The sequence below is a fragment of the Culex quinquefasciatus genome, chromosome 3 (assembly GCF_015732765.1).
Source record: "Culex quinquefasciatus strain JHB chromosome 3, VPISU_Cqui_1.0_pri_paternal, whole genome shotgun sequence".
Taxonomy (NCBI): Eukaryota; Metazoa; Arthropoda; class Insecta; order Diptera; family Culicidae; genus Culex; species Culex quinquefasciatus.
In genome coordinates this window covers 33,939,548-33,956,189 of record NC_051863.1, presented here as the reverse complement: position 1 = coordinate 33,956,189, position 16,642 = coordinate 33,939,548, and the positions used below count along the sequence as shown (strand labels likewise).

The 16,642-nt window shown below is 37.1% G+C and overlaps 3 protein-coding genes across 13 annotated transcripts in view; 1 reads left to right on the top strand and 2 right to left on the bottom strand.

Moving 5' to 3' along the window:
- LOC6039483 (zinc finger CCCH domain-containing protein 13) overlaps positions 1 to 16,642 on the top strand; it is a 215,511-nt gene that overhangs the window by 151,951 nt on the left and 46,918 nt on the right. The window contains exon 1 of one of the 11 annotated variants that reach the window (XM_038259588.1): positions 6,194 to 6,213. The exons of the other annotated variants lie outside the window; for them this stretch is intronic. The gene's annotated coding sequence lies outside the window, so the exon portion shown is untranslated. Of the gene's footprint in view, positions 1 to 6,193; positions 6,214 to 16,642 lie in introns of those variants that run through there. 11 annotated transcript variants of the gene reach the window in all.
- LOC6039478 lies at positions 12,458 to 13,076 on the bottom strand. Its single transcript, XM_001849030.2, has 2 exons — positions 12,859 to 13,076; positions 12,458 to 12,796 (listed from the first exon to the last, which is right to left on the bottom strand). The coding sequence occupies exons 1-2, from the start codon at positions 13,060 to 13,062 to the stop codon at positions 12,458 to 12,460; spliced, it is 543 nt and encodes a 180-aa protein (XP_001849082.2). The 5' UTR covers positions 13,063 to 13,076.
- On the bottom strand, positions 14,101 to 14,726 carry LOC6039479. Its single transcript, XM_038260724.1, has 2 exons — positions 14,510 to 14,726; positions 14,101 to 14,439 (listed from the first exon to the last, which is right to left on the bottom strand). The coding sequence occupies exons 1-2, from the start codon at positions 14,708 to 14,710 to the stop codon at positions 14,101 to 14,103; spliced, it is 540 nt and encodes a 179-aa protein (XP_038116652.1). The 5' UTR covers positions 14,711 to 14,726.

Below are 16,642 nucleotides of genomic sequence, written 5' to 3'. Positions count from 1 at the left end.
CGGCCATTAGGGCCTGTTATGAAATATGAAATAAATAAATTAATTGTCTGTATTAAAAAAATAAGCTTGCAATCATATTTTATCATATTATAACAACATGCTTCGTGTTTGAATTTAATTCTTATAAATTCTAAATCGATATTTTTAAACTGAAAAATCGTGCAAGAAAACAAAGTTATCAATTTCGTAAAAAAGTGAAATTTATGAAAAAAACCTGGATTGTTGTCTAAAAATGTAAAAAAAAACACTATACTTAAATTTCTTTCAGTTTTAACTTTGTTTACTAAAATTTGAAGTTTTTTCTATTTTCTATTTTGTTTTTAAATAAATAAGTAATCCAAAACTAATGTATTTTTCCAGAACAACTTTTCAGTGATCAAGATTTTTTCAAAAGCTTAATAGCGCTGCAAATATTTTTAAAAATATTAAAAAATGTCTCAAAATGATTTCTTGACTCATTTGAGGAGCTAAAAATATGTTTTTTTCATAGAAAATGTGTTTACTTTTTCAACTTTTATCAAATATTAGTTACGGCCCGCGACTGCTTCAGAAAAATCAGATCTGGCCCGCAGGGCCAAAAGGTTGGGCACCCCTGCTTAAACAGTGTCTGCGTCTCTTCTGGAAAAAATCTGTATTAATTATGTTGCTGCATCATTTTGTCTCGAAAAAGATTTACACGAACTTTTTACTGAAATATATAACTCATGAGACTTTTCACCTTTGTTTTGAAGAGTTGGTAAAAAAAAGAATTGAAAATTGCTGTTTAAGTAAAATCAATAATTAAAAAAAAAACAAATGAAAAAAAAAATATTTTTTTAAACTCTTAAATTAATTTAAAAATACCACCTAAAATACAACATGAATGCGAGGAAGGCACCAACCACCTTAAGGTGGATTAAGTAACGTTTTTCCTTATTGACTTGTAATTTTCAACTCACGATATCTCCGAAATAGAGGTGGGCCAAACCACTCATTTTAAGGAGCCGCTCTTTTTGGCTCGTTTTGCCTTCCTCACTGAGGTAAGGCTATAATCCTGCTCTAAAAATGAACTTTTTATTAAAAGCTCGAAGACCCACCTTCATGTATACATATCGACTCAGAATCGAAAACTGAACAAATTTCTGTGTGTGTGTATGTGTGTGTGTGTGTATGTATGTATGTGTTCAAAAATCTTGCCAAGTTTTCTCAGCACTGGATGAACCGATTTTGATCGAACCAGTTGCATTCGACTTGGTTTAGGGTCCCATACATCGCTATTGAATTGTTTGAAGTTTCGATAACTAGTTCAAAAGTTATGTATAAAAATGTGTTTTCACATATATCCGGATCTCAATTATATGCATGTAAACGATGTCCAGATCCATCACCCGACCCATCGTTGGTTAGGTAATCGAGAGACCTTTCCAACGAGTCCACAACATTGAAGATCTGGCAACCCTGTCTCGAGTTATGACCACTTAAGTGATATTTATGTACTTTTTTGAAGCCGGATCTCACTTAAATGTATGTAAACGATGTCCGGAACCATCATCCGACCCATCGTTGGTTAGGTAATCAAAAGACCTTTCCAACGAGTCCACAACATCGAAGATCTGGCAACCCTGTCTCGAGTTATGACCACTTAAGTGATATTTATGTACTTTTTTGAAGCCGGATCTCACTTAAATGCATGTAAACGATGTCCGGATCCATCATCCGACCCATCGTTGGTTAGGTAATCAAGAGACCTTTCCAACGAGTCCATAACATTGAAGATCTGGCAACCCTGTCTCGAGTTATGACCACTTAAGTGATATTTATGTACTTTTTTGAAGCCGGATCTCACTTAAATGTATGTAAACGATGTCCGGAACCATCATCCGACCTATCGTTGGTTAGGTAATCAAGAGACCTTTCCAACGAGTCCACAACATCGAAGATCTGGCAACCCTGTCTCGAGTTATGACCACTTAAGTGATATTTATGTACTTTTTTGAAGCCGGATCTCACTTAAATGCATGTAAACGATGTCCGGAACCATCATCCGACCCATCGATGGTTAAGTAATCAAGAGACCTTTCCAACGAGTCCACAACATTGAAGATCTGGCAACCTTGTCTCGAGTTATGACCACTTAAGTGATATTTATGTACTTTTTTGAAGCCGGATCTCACTTAAATGTATGTAAACGATGTCCGGAACCATCATCCGACCCATCGTTGGTTAGGTAATCAAAAGACCTTTCCAACGAGTCCACAACATCGAAGATCTGGCAACCCTGTCTCGAGTTATGACCACTTAAGTGATATTTATGTACTTTTTTGAAGCCGGATCTCACTTAAATGCATGTAAACGATGTCCGGATCCATCATCCGACCCATCGTTGGTTAGGTAATCAAGAGACCTTTCCAACGAGTCCATAACATTGAAGATCTGGCAACCCTGTCTCGAGTTATGACCACTTAAGTGATATTTATGTACTTTTTTGAAGCCGGATCTCACTTAAATGTATGTAAACGATGTCCGGAACCATCATCCGACCCATCGATGGTTAAGTAATCAAGAGACCTTTCCAACGAGTCCACATAATTGAAAATCTGGCAACCTTGTCTCGAGTTATGACCACTTAAGTGATATTTATGTACTTTTTTGAAGCCGGATCTTACTTAAATGTATGTAAACGATGTCCGAAACCATCATCCGACCCATTGTTGGTTAGGTAATCGAGAGACCTTTCCAACGAGTCCACAACATCGAAGATCTGGCAACCCTGTCTCGAGTTATGACCACTTAAGTGATATTTATGTACTTTTTTGAAGCCGGATCTCACTTAAATGTATGTAAACGATGTCCGGAACCATCATCCGACCCATCGTTGGTTAGCTAATCAAGAGACCTTTCCAACTAGTCCACATAATTGAAAATCTGGCAACCCTGTCTTGAGTTATGACCACTTAAGTGATATTTATGTACTTTTTTGAAGCCGGATCTCACTTAAATGTATGTAAACGATGTCCGGAACCATCATCCGACCCATCGTTGGTTAGGTAATCGAGAGACCTTTCCAACGAGTCCACATAATTAAAAATCTGGCAACCTTGTCTCGAGTTATGACCACTTAAGTGATATTTATGTACTTTTTTGAAGCCGGATCTTACTTAAATGTATGTAAACGATGTCCGGAACCATCATCCGACCCATCGTTGGTTAAGTAATCAAGAGACCTTTCCAACGAGTCCACAACATTGAAGATCTGGCAACCCTGTCTCGAGTTATGACCACTTAAGTGATATTTATGTACTTTTTCTGAAGCCGGATCTTACTTAAATGTATGTAAACGATGTCCGGAACCATCATCCGACCCATCGTTGGTTAGGTAATCAAGAGACCTTTCCAACGAGTCCACATAATTGAAAATCTGGCAACCCTGTCTCGAGTTATGACCACTTAAGTGATATTTATGTACTTTTTTGAAGCCGGATCTTACTTTAATGTATGTAAACGATGTCCGGACCCATCATCCGACCCATCGTTTATTAGGTAATCAAAAGACCTTTCCAACGAGTCCACAACATCGAAGATCTGGCAACCCTGTCTCGAGTTATGATCACTTAAGTGATATTTATGTACTTTTTTGAAGCCGGATCTCACTTAAATGCATGTAAACGATGTCCGGATCCATCATCCGACCCATCGTTGATTAGGTAATCGAGAGACCTTTCCAACGAGTCCACATAATTGAAGATCTGGCAACCCTGTCTCGAGTTATGACCACTTAAGTGATATTTATGTACTTTTTTGAAGCCGGATCTTACTTAAATGTATGTAAACGATGTCCGGACCCATCATCCGACCCATCGTTGGTTAGGTTATCAAGAGACCTTTTCAACGAGTCCACATAATTGGAAATCTGGCAACCCTGTCTCGAGTTATGACAACTTAAGTTATATCTGTGTACTTATTTTTCTGGACCTAAAAAAAATAGCTGAAATATGTGTCCAAACCACTCATATTACCCATTGTTGGTAAAAAGTGAGGAAGGCATCAACCACATAAGTGGATTAAGTTAGTTTTTTAAATAGAATCGCTCGCTCTTTTTCGTGAACCGGCCCTTTGAGCGGCTCGCTCTTTTTTTGCCCACCTCTACTCCAAAACTATTGGTCCGAATTTCAATGTTAACATGAAAAACAAAAATAAGCTTTTTAAGACCATTTCAAAAGTTTAGCTCTGTTCATTTTTTTTTTAATTCCTTTTAAAAAAGAAATGAAGGTAGATAATCAATAACTTTAAAGATAAAGCCATTTGTTTGATTTTTTACCGCAAACTTCCTTTTTTTTGTAAATTTCCGGAATTTTTTTTGACATGATTTCTACGTTTCAGGGGAGATTTTAAACCCCTATTGGTAAAAAGATAGTTAAATTAATATAAAATTGATCAAATTCAGGTTCGTAAAACTCGTAGCTCAAGATATTTGTACTTTATTGGAATTATTATACTTTTAACTTCAAGAAAAAGGGGTAATCATAAATTTCCTCTTCTCTCTAGCTTGTGAGTTTAGGTGTTAATGATTCCAAATCTTAGTTATTTTGATGCAAGTTATATTAGATCCATCATACGCCAGTCTATGTAATTTTAATGAAAAAGTTATTCAAATTTATCGTAATCTCGATGTCGTTGTTGGTCAGGCATTTGACATGCCTTTTTACGTGTTCATACCAGGTAATCAAATTCAAAATAATATCAAATCGTTTTCGGAAAGAGATCATTCGCTAGTCAGGTTAATCATGCTACTCGACCAAACTCAAAATCTCGGGTTGGTCCAATATTTGCCCTGCAATCACTTGCCAGATACCTTATTTGCCAGTCCTGATTGATATTCTCGGATTTAATCAGCTTCACCCTGTGCTTGGCACAAACCTATCGCTATCGAACTCAATTGCACTCTCGAAAGTGATCCCATAATCCAATTAAAACACAACTTGTGCAAACTCAAACACCGGACCCGAGTAATGCAGGTTTTCACCGGAAAATGGTTAGAGACTAAGCTTACGCTGTGTGAGCAACATTTAATTGGAACGTTGCTCCTTTGCCAGCTGGAATCTAACCTTTCACCTTGCTGTGGATCTCATGGTGCTGCCCTCGAACTGCAAGGCATTTGCGTTGAAGTGCACTAAAATGGAACACGGATGTAAATCATCGGGAAGACTTAACTCAAACTGTGGTTGAAAGTTGAAAGGCTGAAAGTACACCCAAACGAGAGAGTTCTTGCAAGTTTCGTCATATTTTCGAACAATGTTTTTGTGCAGTAATAAATGTTCGACATTTCAAATCTGAATCGCATTTCTCACACTTTCAACACATCTTTCTCGAACCATTTGAGCAACTCGAACAATTCCATTGGTTAGACCAAACGGCAAACTTCACGTCAATCCGAACTATCCTGTCTGGTCTGGTAGATTCCATACTTGGCGCCCCTAAAAGGTCACCCTGCCGATTGTTGGACGCATCGAAGTCGGTAACGTTGTTGATGGCCAACAAAAAGGGAAAGTTCGTTGATGTAGAACAAATATTTACCGACTGGTGATTTCCAACATTGCTCATCTCGGGCCAGAAAGGGCTTCTGTATGCAGCTATGGCACTTGGACTCTCGTATTTGTCCATTCAATTATGCTGTTTGAAGCGCCTTTGCTGCGATAGACAGTAGCCTTGGGTTAACCCTCGGCGACCTAATGTCTTTTGGTCTTGGTTAGTTCTAATATCTCTTCAAAGGTTATGCTTTGAAACTTCAAATTAAGCAGTTGAGGGTTTAAGGAAGACTACCGGCAGCCCATTTCTAGCCTTTTGTGTGATTGATGATTGACCTGCAGAGCGCTGCTCTGGAGCGTATAGCTGACGATGCAGTGCAATGCGCTTGAGGAATGCAATCAAAAATCGATTAGAGTGGCTTCTGCTTCTTGATTTGGTGCGAAATTGCTCCGATATGGTTTGTCGAGCAGAACCCAGATAGTGTTGAGTCAGACGGATTGATCTGAATTGACTTGCTATAAAAAATAATTTGCTGACACGTTGAGTTTCTAATTGGGGTGAGGGGTAAGGCGATTCTTTCTGTTGGCATATCACCATTTTGTTATTTTATTACTAATGCATTTTTTTTTCTTTCATTATCATTCCAGGTAATTCCATTAATTCCACCCCAACACCAACCAAACGAGATTATCATCTGAACAATTGCGCGTAAGTGTCAAAATATTAATCTGATACAAAGACAACCGTCATCCATAACATTGCCCATTCACAACCCCGCCATAAATTGGACTGGGGGGGGCTCGCAAAGCGGGGCATATCTTGTGGGGAATGTTTTCCATAAGGCAAGATTTATGGCTCCATTGTGAGACCGTCTCCTCGGTGCACGGCTCATATCACGTGGTGTTAATGTTGCGAGTCGCACGTACACACCCACCTTATCTGCCCATCCTCAGGTTGGACAGTGGCAGGCTGCTGCAGTGACACTGGTCTTAAACGGTTATAGCTCTTCTTTAGCTGGCCACCCTGTTTTTGGGACGTAGAGTTTTGAAAAGACCCAAAAAGTTTGAAGATTTTTTACTCATTCAGTAAAATAATTGTAAAAATTACATCTTGTAGTTCATAAATTTTTCATTTTTTTTTTTTTTCGTTTGACGATCCAGAATCGATTATCCGAAGTTCGATTAGACGAAGTTTTAAAGAAACTTCAAGCCTTGTGACAGTCTGGCATTTTTAGCGTTCGTCGACTGAGCCCTTCGTTCGCTTACTAACGTTCGTCCAAGCACAAACAAACGCAAAGTTACTCATACAGCCACCAGAAATTAATTCGCTAAGAGAACAACGCAACACCGCGAGAACAAGAAAAAGAGCGGTTGAGAGAGAATAAAAGAGAGAGGGTACGAAGGTACGTGCCCTCGTGGCGAGCGGTTGCTTGAGTGCTGAGCTCGATTTCGTTCGTTGGAACATTGTGTGCGTTCACTGATGGTCGCTTCGGAATGACGAGCATGACAGGCACCTTGCGTCAACGTTGTTTTCGATGATGAGTTCTGACAGAAAGTAGTTCCATATGTCATGCAATTTCTGCTCATCCATCTTATTACTTTTCTAGGGTTACCTCTCTGGTTCCATTGATTGTCAGTAAGATTGTCACCAATAATGTAACATTTCTATCAAAAATCTTCAATTTGATTGTATAAATCGACGGTAACATTTCAAAAAGCATCATGTACATTTTGACACTTTCTGGGTTATTGTATATTCTGAAAGTACTTTTTATAAGCTACCTGAGCAAAAGTTACTTCAGTAAAGTCTGTTTAATCATGATTTTAAATAAAGTAACATAAACAAAATCTCTGCCATCAAATTAAATTACGGAAATAATGTTTTATTGAATATGGATGATCAAGTATCAACAAAAGCAACGTTTTTCATCGTTTGTTATCATTAGAACATCTTATTTTGCTTTTATATAAAAATGGTAATTGAAAATGGATGCTCAACATTCAAATGCGTTTTTCTCAAAACGCATGGTTTGTACATGACGCTTTTTGAAGGGTGTACCCCATTTGGCATAATGGACATTTGGCATAACGGGTTTTTAAGAAGGACGTTTGGCATAATGGACGTTTGGCATAATTGCTCCAAGACATTAGGGACGTTTGGCATAATGGACATTTGGCATAATGGACGTTTGGCATAACTTGTTCAAAAACCATCGAGGACGTTTGGCATAATGGACATTTGGCATAATGGACGTTTGGCATAACTCGTTTAAAAATCATCTAGGACGTTATTTCTAGATTTTTTTTGTTTTTTTTTTTTTATGAGTATTTCTTATTTTCACGAATGAAAATGTATTGTTTATTTACCTTTTTTATATCTTTAAAAGATTATTATTTTTTTTCGAAAATTTGGTATCTCTATATTATTTCCCAAATAGTATTTTTTTTCCCTTTTTGATTATTATTCACAATAATTTTTTTCATGAAATCGCGATATTTTATTGAAAATTTAGTTTAATGAAGGAAATATCTCTTGTTAGCTTTACATTTTTCCCCTTTCAGTATAATTAGCAATAATATTTTTTAAATAAAATTTTCCCTTCTTTTTTTATGAAATTCAACTAAAAGATGAAAAAATCTCTTCAAATCTTCGACAATTGAGCTGTTATAATGCAATTTTCCCTTCTTTTGATCATAATTTAACTAGAAGAAGGAAAAATCTGTAGATAAATTCACATTTGTCCCTTCTTTTTTCGAATTCAACCTAAAGAACACCCAGAACTGGGCAGCACTCGTCCGACACGAGAGTAGCGGTAAAATTTACAGACACAGAGAACACAGTTCTAGATGACTGAGAGAATTATGCCCTCGAGTCCATTCTAAGAAAAAGTTCATCCTTCAAAACAAAAAGTCTGGAGCTTTTTTTAAAAAAAGGTCCAATAAACCAAATTTTCAATTTTTGCTTTTTGAGTGTTTTTAAATAACCCTGACTCAAGGCGGTTTCAAAAACACCGTAAAAGCAAAACTGGAAATTTGGTTTATTGGACCTTATCAAAAAAAAAAAACTCCAGAATATGTCTACGGGAATTGAACCAGGGACCTTTAATATAATAACTCAATGACTAAACTGCCTTGGCCACAACAGCTTGGTGACACAAGAGTAGTGAGATGTCGATGTATGACTCTTGTTGAAGATTTACTGTTTTAATTAATTAATGAAATTGATTGTTTTGCAGGAATGAGTTGGAACCATTATTCTATCGAGTTTAGCATTGAACTCCTATAAATGTTGATGGAACAATACTCTTGACCCTGTATTTTGGGTGAAGGGATGTCGATTTTGCTATTCTTTAAATATTTTCAATTAAGTTTTTTATGCAATTTTCCCATCTTTTTTATATTCAACTTTAAGAAGAGAAATTCTCTTATAGATGTTCTTTTTAACATTTCTATCATTTTTGCACATTTTTTCTCTGTTGCTTTATTTTTTTGCAATAAAGTTGTTTATGCAATTTTCCTTCTTGTATATATTTAAAACTAATCTTGAAGAAGGGATAATTGTTCAATTAAATTGATATTTTGAATAGAGGTAGGTGAAAACATAAAAATAAAGCGATTATCAAACGTTTAAAGAGTAGCAAATTGTGAATCTGTAAAGAAACTTTTTCTTCTATAAGTTGAATTTTATATAAAAGAAGGGAACATTTCATAAACAAACTCAATCGTCAAATATTCAAAAAGTTTTGTTTAGAGATTTTCCCTTCTAAAAATTGAATTTAAAATAAAAGAAGGGAAAATTTCATAACTACTTATTTGTCAGATATTTAAAGTAAGAAAAATTTTTTTGAGAGATTTTGCCTTCTTTTAGTTTTAAAATAAAAGAAGAGAAAATTGCTTTGAAAATCTTAATTGAATTTCTTTAAAGCAGAGCAAAATATTCATACATTCTTCAGGTTGAATTCTAAAAAGGAGGGAAAAGGGAAAATAGTATAAAATCTTGATTGCAAAATATTTAAAGACTGGCAAAACTGCCATCTCATTGACAGTTGAATTTAAAATAAAAGAAGGAAAAATATCATACAAAAAACGTTACTTAATCCACCTTTAGGTGATTGGTGCCTTCCTCACATTTATGAAGAAATTTTATCCAAAATAGCAACATTTGCTCTTTCAGTGTTCTATCAATTTAACTCAGTTATTCTTACCACTTATCATGGGTAGGATAACGGTGGTCAGATCTTCAATGTTTTAGGCTCATTTGAAAGGTCTTTCAATTATGTAACAAACGACGGGTTGCATAAGGGACCCGTACATCATTTTCATTGAAATATCTGAGATCCGGCCTCCAAAAAGTGTATAAATAACACTTAAGTGCTAATAACTTTTGATAGGGTTGTCAGATCTTCAATGTATTAGGCTTATTTGAAAGGTCTTTCAATTATCTAACTAATGATGGGTCGCATAAGGGACTCGGACATAATTTTCCTCAAAATATCTGAGATCCGGCCTTCAAAAAGCGTATAAATAACATTTAAGTGCTAATAACTTTTGATAGGGTGGTCAGATCTTCAATGTTTTAGACTAATTTGAAAGGTCTTTCAACTATATAACACACGATGGGTTGCATAAGGGACCCGGACATCATTTTCATGGAAAAATCTGAGATCCGGCCTCTGAAAAGTGTATAAATAACACTTAAGTGCTAATAATTTTTGGTAGGGTTGTCAGATCTTCAATGTCTTAAGCTCATTTAAAAGGCCTCTTTAATACCTTTCTGACAATGTATAACATGACAGGTTTTCTTGCAAAAACCACCCTTTTTACAATCTTCCGGACTTACGCCAAAATCGTCTTTTAGCATAACTTTTGAAGTACTTAACTAAACTTGCTGATTTTAAATAGAGACCTATGGGACCCCAAGACGGATCGAATGAGACTAATACGGTCAAAATCCGTTCATCCAGTCCGGAGATAATCGAGTGACAATTTTTTGTCCACCCACCTACACACATCCACACAGACATTTGCTCAGAACATGATTCTGAGTCGATATGTATACGAGAAGGTGGGTCTACGAGGTCGAATTAATAAGTTCATTTTTCGAGTGATTTTATAGCCTTTCCTCAGTAAGGTGAGGAAGGCAAAAATAGCTGCAAACTTATTCTAAAAAAATATTGTAAATAAATTTATGAACAAATGCATTTTAATGCTTTATAAACAAATATTCCAAAAAGGGGAAAAATTACATCTATTGAAAAAAAATAGATACATGATATTTTTGAAAAAAAAAATCATCTTTTAAAGTAAAATTATCTGTGTAGAAAATAAGAAAAAAGCTATAAATTATTATACATTACAGAAAATAAATACTAATTTAATAAAACAAAAAAAGATAGCAATAATTATGCCAAACGTCCTTGATGGTTTTTGAACGAGTTATGCTAAACGTCCATTATGCCAAATGTCCATTATGCCAAACGTCCTTGATGGTTTTTAAACAAGTTATGCCAAACGTCCATTATGCCAAATGTCCATTATGCCAAACGTCCCTGATGTCTTGGACCAATTATGCCAAACGTCCATTATGCCAAACGTCCTTCTTGAAAACCCGTTATGCCAAATGTCCATTATGCCAAATGGGGTACACCCTTTTTGAAATGTTGGCATCGAAATGTTCAAAATTCTAATAACTTCAAGCGTTTATCGTCACTTAGAATATTTTCCATTGTTGCTTCCGACTTTTTCTCGCTCAAATGACAGCCGCAACTTATGCTACCACATCGTAGAAAATTACTGTTCGCGCCATTTTCTTTCGTTCGAAAAGCAGACAAAACAATGAACCAATAAACAAACTAGCACATGTGAGTGAGCAAATTACACACACACCACTACCACATCCCCGCACGGTCCACGAATCGTAATGGTATCATTTGGCGGCAGCAACACTTCTTCGTTTTTTCTCTGTCTGAAACCGACTTCAGGTGCATTTTGATCTCGCTTTTATTCGCCGCGTCTTTGTACGCGTCACGCAAAATGCATAGCTAAAAGAAATGTTGAAAATTAATGTGGGTGGATTATGTCAGCTGTCCGGAAGCTGCGCCGTAAATTTGCACGATGCGTTTCTTACGTGCCAAGTGCACGCTTCCGACACAGACAATTAGATGTTTGAAAAAGTTGTTCAAAAATTTTCTCGAAAAACAATATTATACACTGAAAAAAGTCAATTCCTGATATCGTGAAATGTGTTCATGAATTTGACAACCAATCACTCATGAATAAGTTCCTTCGTGGTTCTCAAATTCGTGAACACAATTCTGATAAACCTGTAATGATGAAACGTTGTAACGCGAAGCAGAAGTTGACAGAATAGCTGACAACGGATGTCAGTAGCTTAGTCATCGCCGAATGTCAGCGTAGTTTGGTTTGGGTGTTCTTCCTTGATCAGGTCAGACTGACCTGGAATGATTAAAATGCAGTATTTTTTACATCTACTTGTCTGTGAGCTCGTCAAACCATAAACGAAGTCAAACTTTTCCACATTTTCCCCCACAGCCTCAAGTCATCAAGCAACGCAGACAGACGTAGAGTTGGCGGATCCGCTGATGACGACAGCTGGCTGAACTTTTATCGTGAAAAGTGATTTATATGTCCAAAGTTTGTAGCCCTTTTTTCACTGAACGCGGCAGTAGCAGCGCGTACCTCTTTCACAATTTATTGGAAAAATACGCGATGACTTTAAGGGTGGAGACTGCCGACAGATGGGCCAAGTTGCCAAACTTGGCGCTGCGGAATTGGCGGAACGAACCGGAACGGAACGGGTTTGAGTAATTGGCTGGAAAGTGGCTGATTTAGGCACTGATTTATGGTTGAATTTAGTGGTGATGGCAAGTTTGGCGCTTGTTTTTGACAAATTAGCTCCTGGATCAGTTTCGATCTTTATTGACAGCTTCCCTTCAAAAGTGCCCATCGTCATACACTTTGAACACAATTTCGGTCATGAAAACATCGCCGGTTTGATTGTCCCACGCTGACCACATCATTCGCCACAGCCCAGTGGAAACGTACGGTGGCAGCAACCGCGAGTCCATGATCCAATCCTTGACCTGGTAGGACCGCGCCGTGAACGGACACTCGCCAGGTTTTGCGATGTTCTCGATGAACTGCACCACGTACCCGTAGTAATCGCCCCAGTAGTCGTTCAAAAACTCGCACATGCTGATCGGTCCGATTTTCATCGGGTAGCGATTGAACTGACTGTTGCCCATCGGACTGTGGTAGGCTTCGATCAGAGCCTGATGGTAACAAAAAAAATGGTTGAAGAACAATAACTTCAAAGAGTTGTTGCTCAACCTACGCTATAACTTCCGCCGATGTCTACTTTCTGTACGATATTTCCAATAAGGGCTGCCGTTGTCCGGTTAATCTTGTGAACTCTTACGTCGCAGTCAACCATTCCGGTACTGTTACAAAAGCTAACGTTATCCAGCATTACTTGAATAGAACTTGCTGGAACAATTCCTAACAAAAATGAGAACAAAACAGCACTTTTCGACTTCATGCTTCACTAAAAGTACGAATTTGCCACGCTTTGACACTCTTGTTTGCTTTTATATACCAAGGAGAAATATTTGCGTGGTTATCTCCTGAAGCTTGAAAATGTAGGAAATACTCACAAATCATCAAACACAAAACTTTTAACATAGAAGTTCATGTAAATGCAGTAAATTGATCATATACGGGTTGCCACCCTTTTTCAATCATTCAAATCATGATATTGGCAAAGTCTCCAGTACCACGTGCCAGTGTCATAAAGTTGATTGAGCATTCGTCAGTCTATTCAAATGATTTGCTATCTTCAAGAATCAAAACTATTTTATTGGAAAGAACAGAACTTTTTGTGATACATCTTCTATAATAGCCATTAAATTTCGCTAAGAGATTGCTATCGCAGTCTGGGCATTTCAAGATGGTACTGTGTCTTATCCCTCACTTGGTCCAGACCAAAATTCATGATAGAGCTGTCAGACCAAACAGTGACCACTCTTGATTTTTGATGTAGTTGCAAACGGATCAGGAAAAGAAATTTTTAAGCAGAATTTTATTTTTTTTTAATCTTGAAACTTGTTGAACAGATTCAAACTCTACGATTCGCTTAGGAAAAATGACAAAATCTGATGCTTTTCAAGTTTAGCTGGCCTACTGAGGTCTCATGAAAGGAAAATTTCTGAGTCCTGAAGTGTAATCTGCAAGCTGTTATTTTTTGTGTTGCTCTGTGAACTTGAACGAATTGAGAACTCGTCCAGAAGTGTTCAAGTGCTACCTTGTCGCGGGCTATCTTGACACATCTTCAAAATTTATGTAAGTGCGACAACTGGCCAAAGGGATTTCAAGTCAGAACGCGTTTGACACACGTACGTGCCCGGCTAATCGGGACTCCGGCAACCAAATTCAACCAAACTTCGGGACAGTGCACATAATGGCCAGCCAAACAAAACGTGTTTGTTATTGTTTACATGGCGTGCTCTGCTTTTTGTTCATTCAAGGTCAAATATTAAAACACGATAGCAAAATTAATTTGAGAGCTTTATAGCCGACTTTAAAAATACCCATTATCGTACACTTTAAAAATAATTTCCATTATCAAATTATGGCCGGTACTGTTGTCCCAAACCGTCCAAATCATTTTCCACAGCCCGGTTGGGACGTACGGTGGAAACATTTCCGCGTCCATGATCCAATCGTTGATGGGATATGTCCTGGCCGTCATTGGGCACTCGCCCTGCTTCGGAACGTTCGGAATGTATATTACAATGTACTTGTAGTAATCGGACCAGTGGGTATCCAGAAATGCGCACAAATTTATGGGGCCAAGTTTCATCGGGTAGCGATTGAACTGGTTGTTGCCCAATGGGCTGTGGTGCAGCTCGATCAAACCCTGGAATAATGATTAGTAAGATTGTTTTGGAAATATTGATTTTCAATGAAGTATAACTGATTAAACTAACATTAAAATTAGTGTCCATGTCCACATTCTGCACGAAATTACCAGATAGGGCAGCCGTAGTTCGATTGATCTTGCGTACCCTAGCGTTCAGTTCCATCAGGCCGCTACTGTTGAAAAAATTTACCGAATCAAACATCACTTGAAAGCTGCTGACGGAAACAATTGTCAGCAGCTGGACATTAATTAAACCGAGTTGCGCCATTTCGAGTAGTTTAAGCGAGAATAAACAGACTATTTCTGTAGCAAACATGAGCAAAATGACATGATTAAATAGTAAACATTTGCGTGACCATCACAAACCAGACAACATTAACTCAACATGTAATATTTTGTGTAACAAAAATGTTGGAAATGTTACCGCTAATCTATTGAATTGCAAAAACATCGAACATACGAGGATGGGATGTTTTTATTTTTGCATTTGTGAAAACTAGGTACTTAGTAGGTGGTTGGACTCGTTATTCAAAGGTCGTCTGTTTGAATCCTGAAGAGGAAGAAAAGCTAGGTGTGGTTCGGGTGTTCCCTCAATCAGGGCTTTCGATCGCCTTGTTTAGAAATCTTGTTGATGCGAATAGTTTTGTTTTTTTTCTGTCAAATTGTATATTTTTATAATGAAAAATTGTTGATACATCATTTATTATTTTTGGATTTGTGTTTTTCAACAGGCAAATCATTATGCGTTCATAATTTAATTTTTCTGAAATGCTGTGCAAACGACAATCCAAAATATTCCTTTAAAAATATTAATCTTCATAAACTTTGAACACTAACTCCGCAATCATGTTGTGCCCGGTAGAGTTGTTCCAAATCGTCCACAGCCCTTTGGGAACGGTGGCAGCATTTCCGCGTCCAAGATCCAATTGTTGATGGGTTAAGTACGAGCAACTGCCGGGCACTCGCCGGGATATTCGGCCTGACCCTGACGTAGCGAACACGATTTAATGAAAAAACAATTGCGTGACCATTACAATAATATCTCATCTAGTAACAAATTGTGTAACGAAAATGTTGGAAATGTAACTGCTAATCTAATGAAATGCAAAAGCATCAGACACACGGGGACTTTTCCACGTGATTTTTGTAAAAAAAAATCAGAATCAGCATGTTCATCAACTGCCAATGAGTTGCAACTACTTTATTGACAAATCAGCTGAAAAATTAAACAATGAATCAAGTATGATCAGTGGGAGCCTATCATCCGTCACTGTTCCCTACTTCATTCGTCAATACCTGTGCCCTCCCTTCAGTTCAACAATGTTAATGATACTTGAATTTGCAGATTCATCAGACATGGAGTTTGTAGCTTAATTCCTAACAACACCGCATGAGAGTGTGAATCCACAGCATTTCTTCCAAGCATCTCGTGAATGACCTTTATGTTAGTAGGATCAGGTTTTGGTTTTCCGGAAATATTTTTCTCCGTGAACGATGCTTTGAGAAGGTCTTTCTTTTCAATACAAAAACACTCGCGTATTTAAATGTGTAATAAAAAATAAATTTGAAAAACAAATCCTTAAAAATATACAAATAGAAGGTGACGATTCTCGAGATTTTCAATTTCCCGGGAATCGAGAGTGGAATTTGGCCATTTCCCGGGAATTCCCGGGACCCGGGAGTTTTTTTACTTTGCCAATAGTGGCTTTAATATAAAAGGAAGAGTACCGTAAACTGGGGTCAATCGGGACACATGGGGCGAATTGGGGCTGCAGTTTTAACCATGTTGGAGCACAATATTTTGACTTTTCTGGTTGGTTTCGGTTAGAACAGACTCAGACCAACAAAATGTGTACATCCATTTCCAAATTTAAAAGCTATAAGTGCTTTAAAACTGCTGTCCCTATTCAGACTGTAGTCCCGATTCGCCCCAGAGTACGATAGTAATTTTGCTTCTTTTCATTGAATTTAGTTACAATTAATTCATACTTATTCTATGAAACGTTAATTTCAGTATTTTGATGAACAATATCTACATATTGATTTTTTTCTGAATCTTCAAATACAAAATCTTTTATTAAGCTTTTTGAGACTTAAAATTGTAGTTTAAAATGTTAACGAATAAAAAGTTTCACTAAATTGTTGCATGAACTTCTTATCTGATTTTTGTGAAGTAAAATAGCTAATATATAATTTCCCA

Bases quoted from the DNA above. Each gene is read 5' to 3' on its own strand.
- LOC6039478 (XM_001849030.2), bottom strand. From the start codon at position 13,062: ATGAAGTCGAAAAGTGCTGTTTTGTTCTCATTTTTGTTAGGAATTGTT. The intron at 12,797-12,858 runs GTAGGTTGAGCA...TGTTACCATCAG, and splicing joins ACATCGGCGGAAGTTATAGC to GCTCTGATCGAAGCCTACCA.
- LOC6039479 (XM_038260724.1), bottom strand. From the start codon at position 14,710: ATGGCGCAACTCGGTTTAATTAATGTCCAGCTGCTGACAATTGTTTCC. The intron at 14,440-14,509 runs GTTAGTTTAATC...TCATTATTCCAG, and splicing joins ACATGGACACTAATTTTAAT to GGTTTGATCGAGCTGCACCA.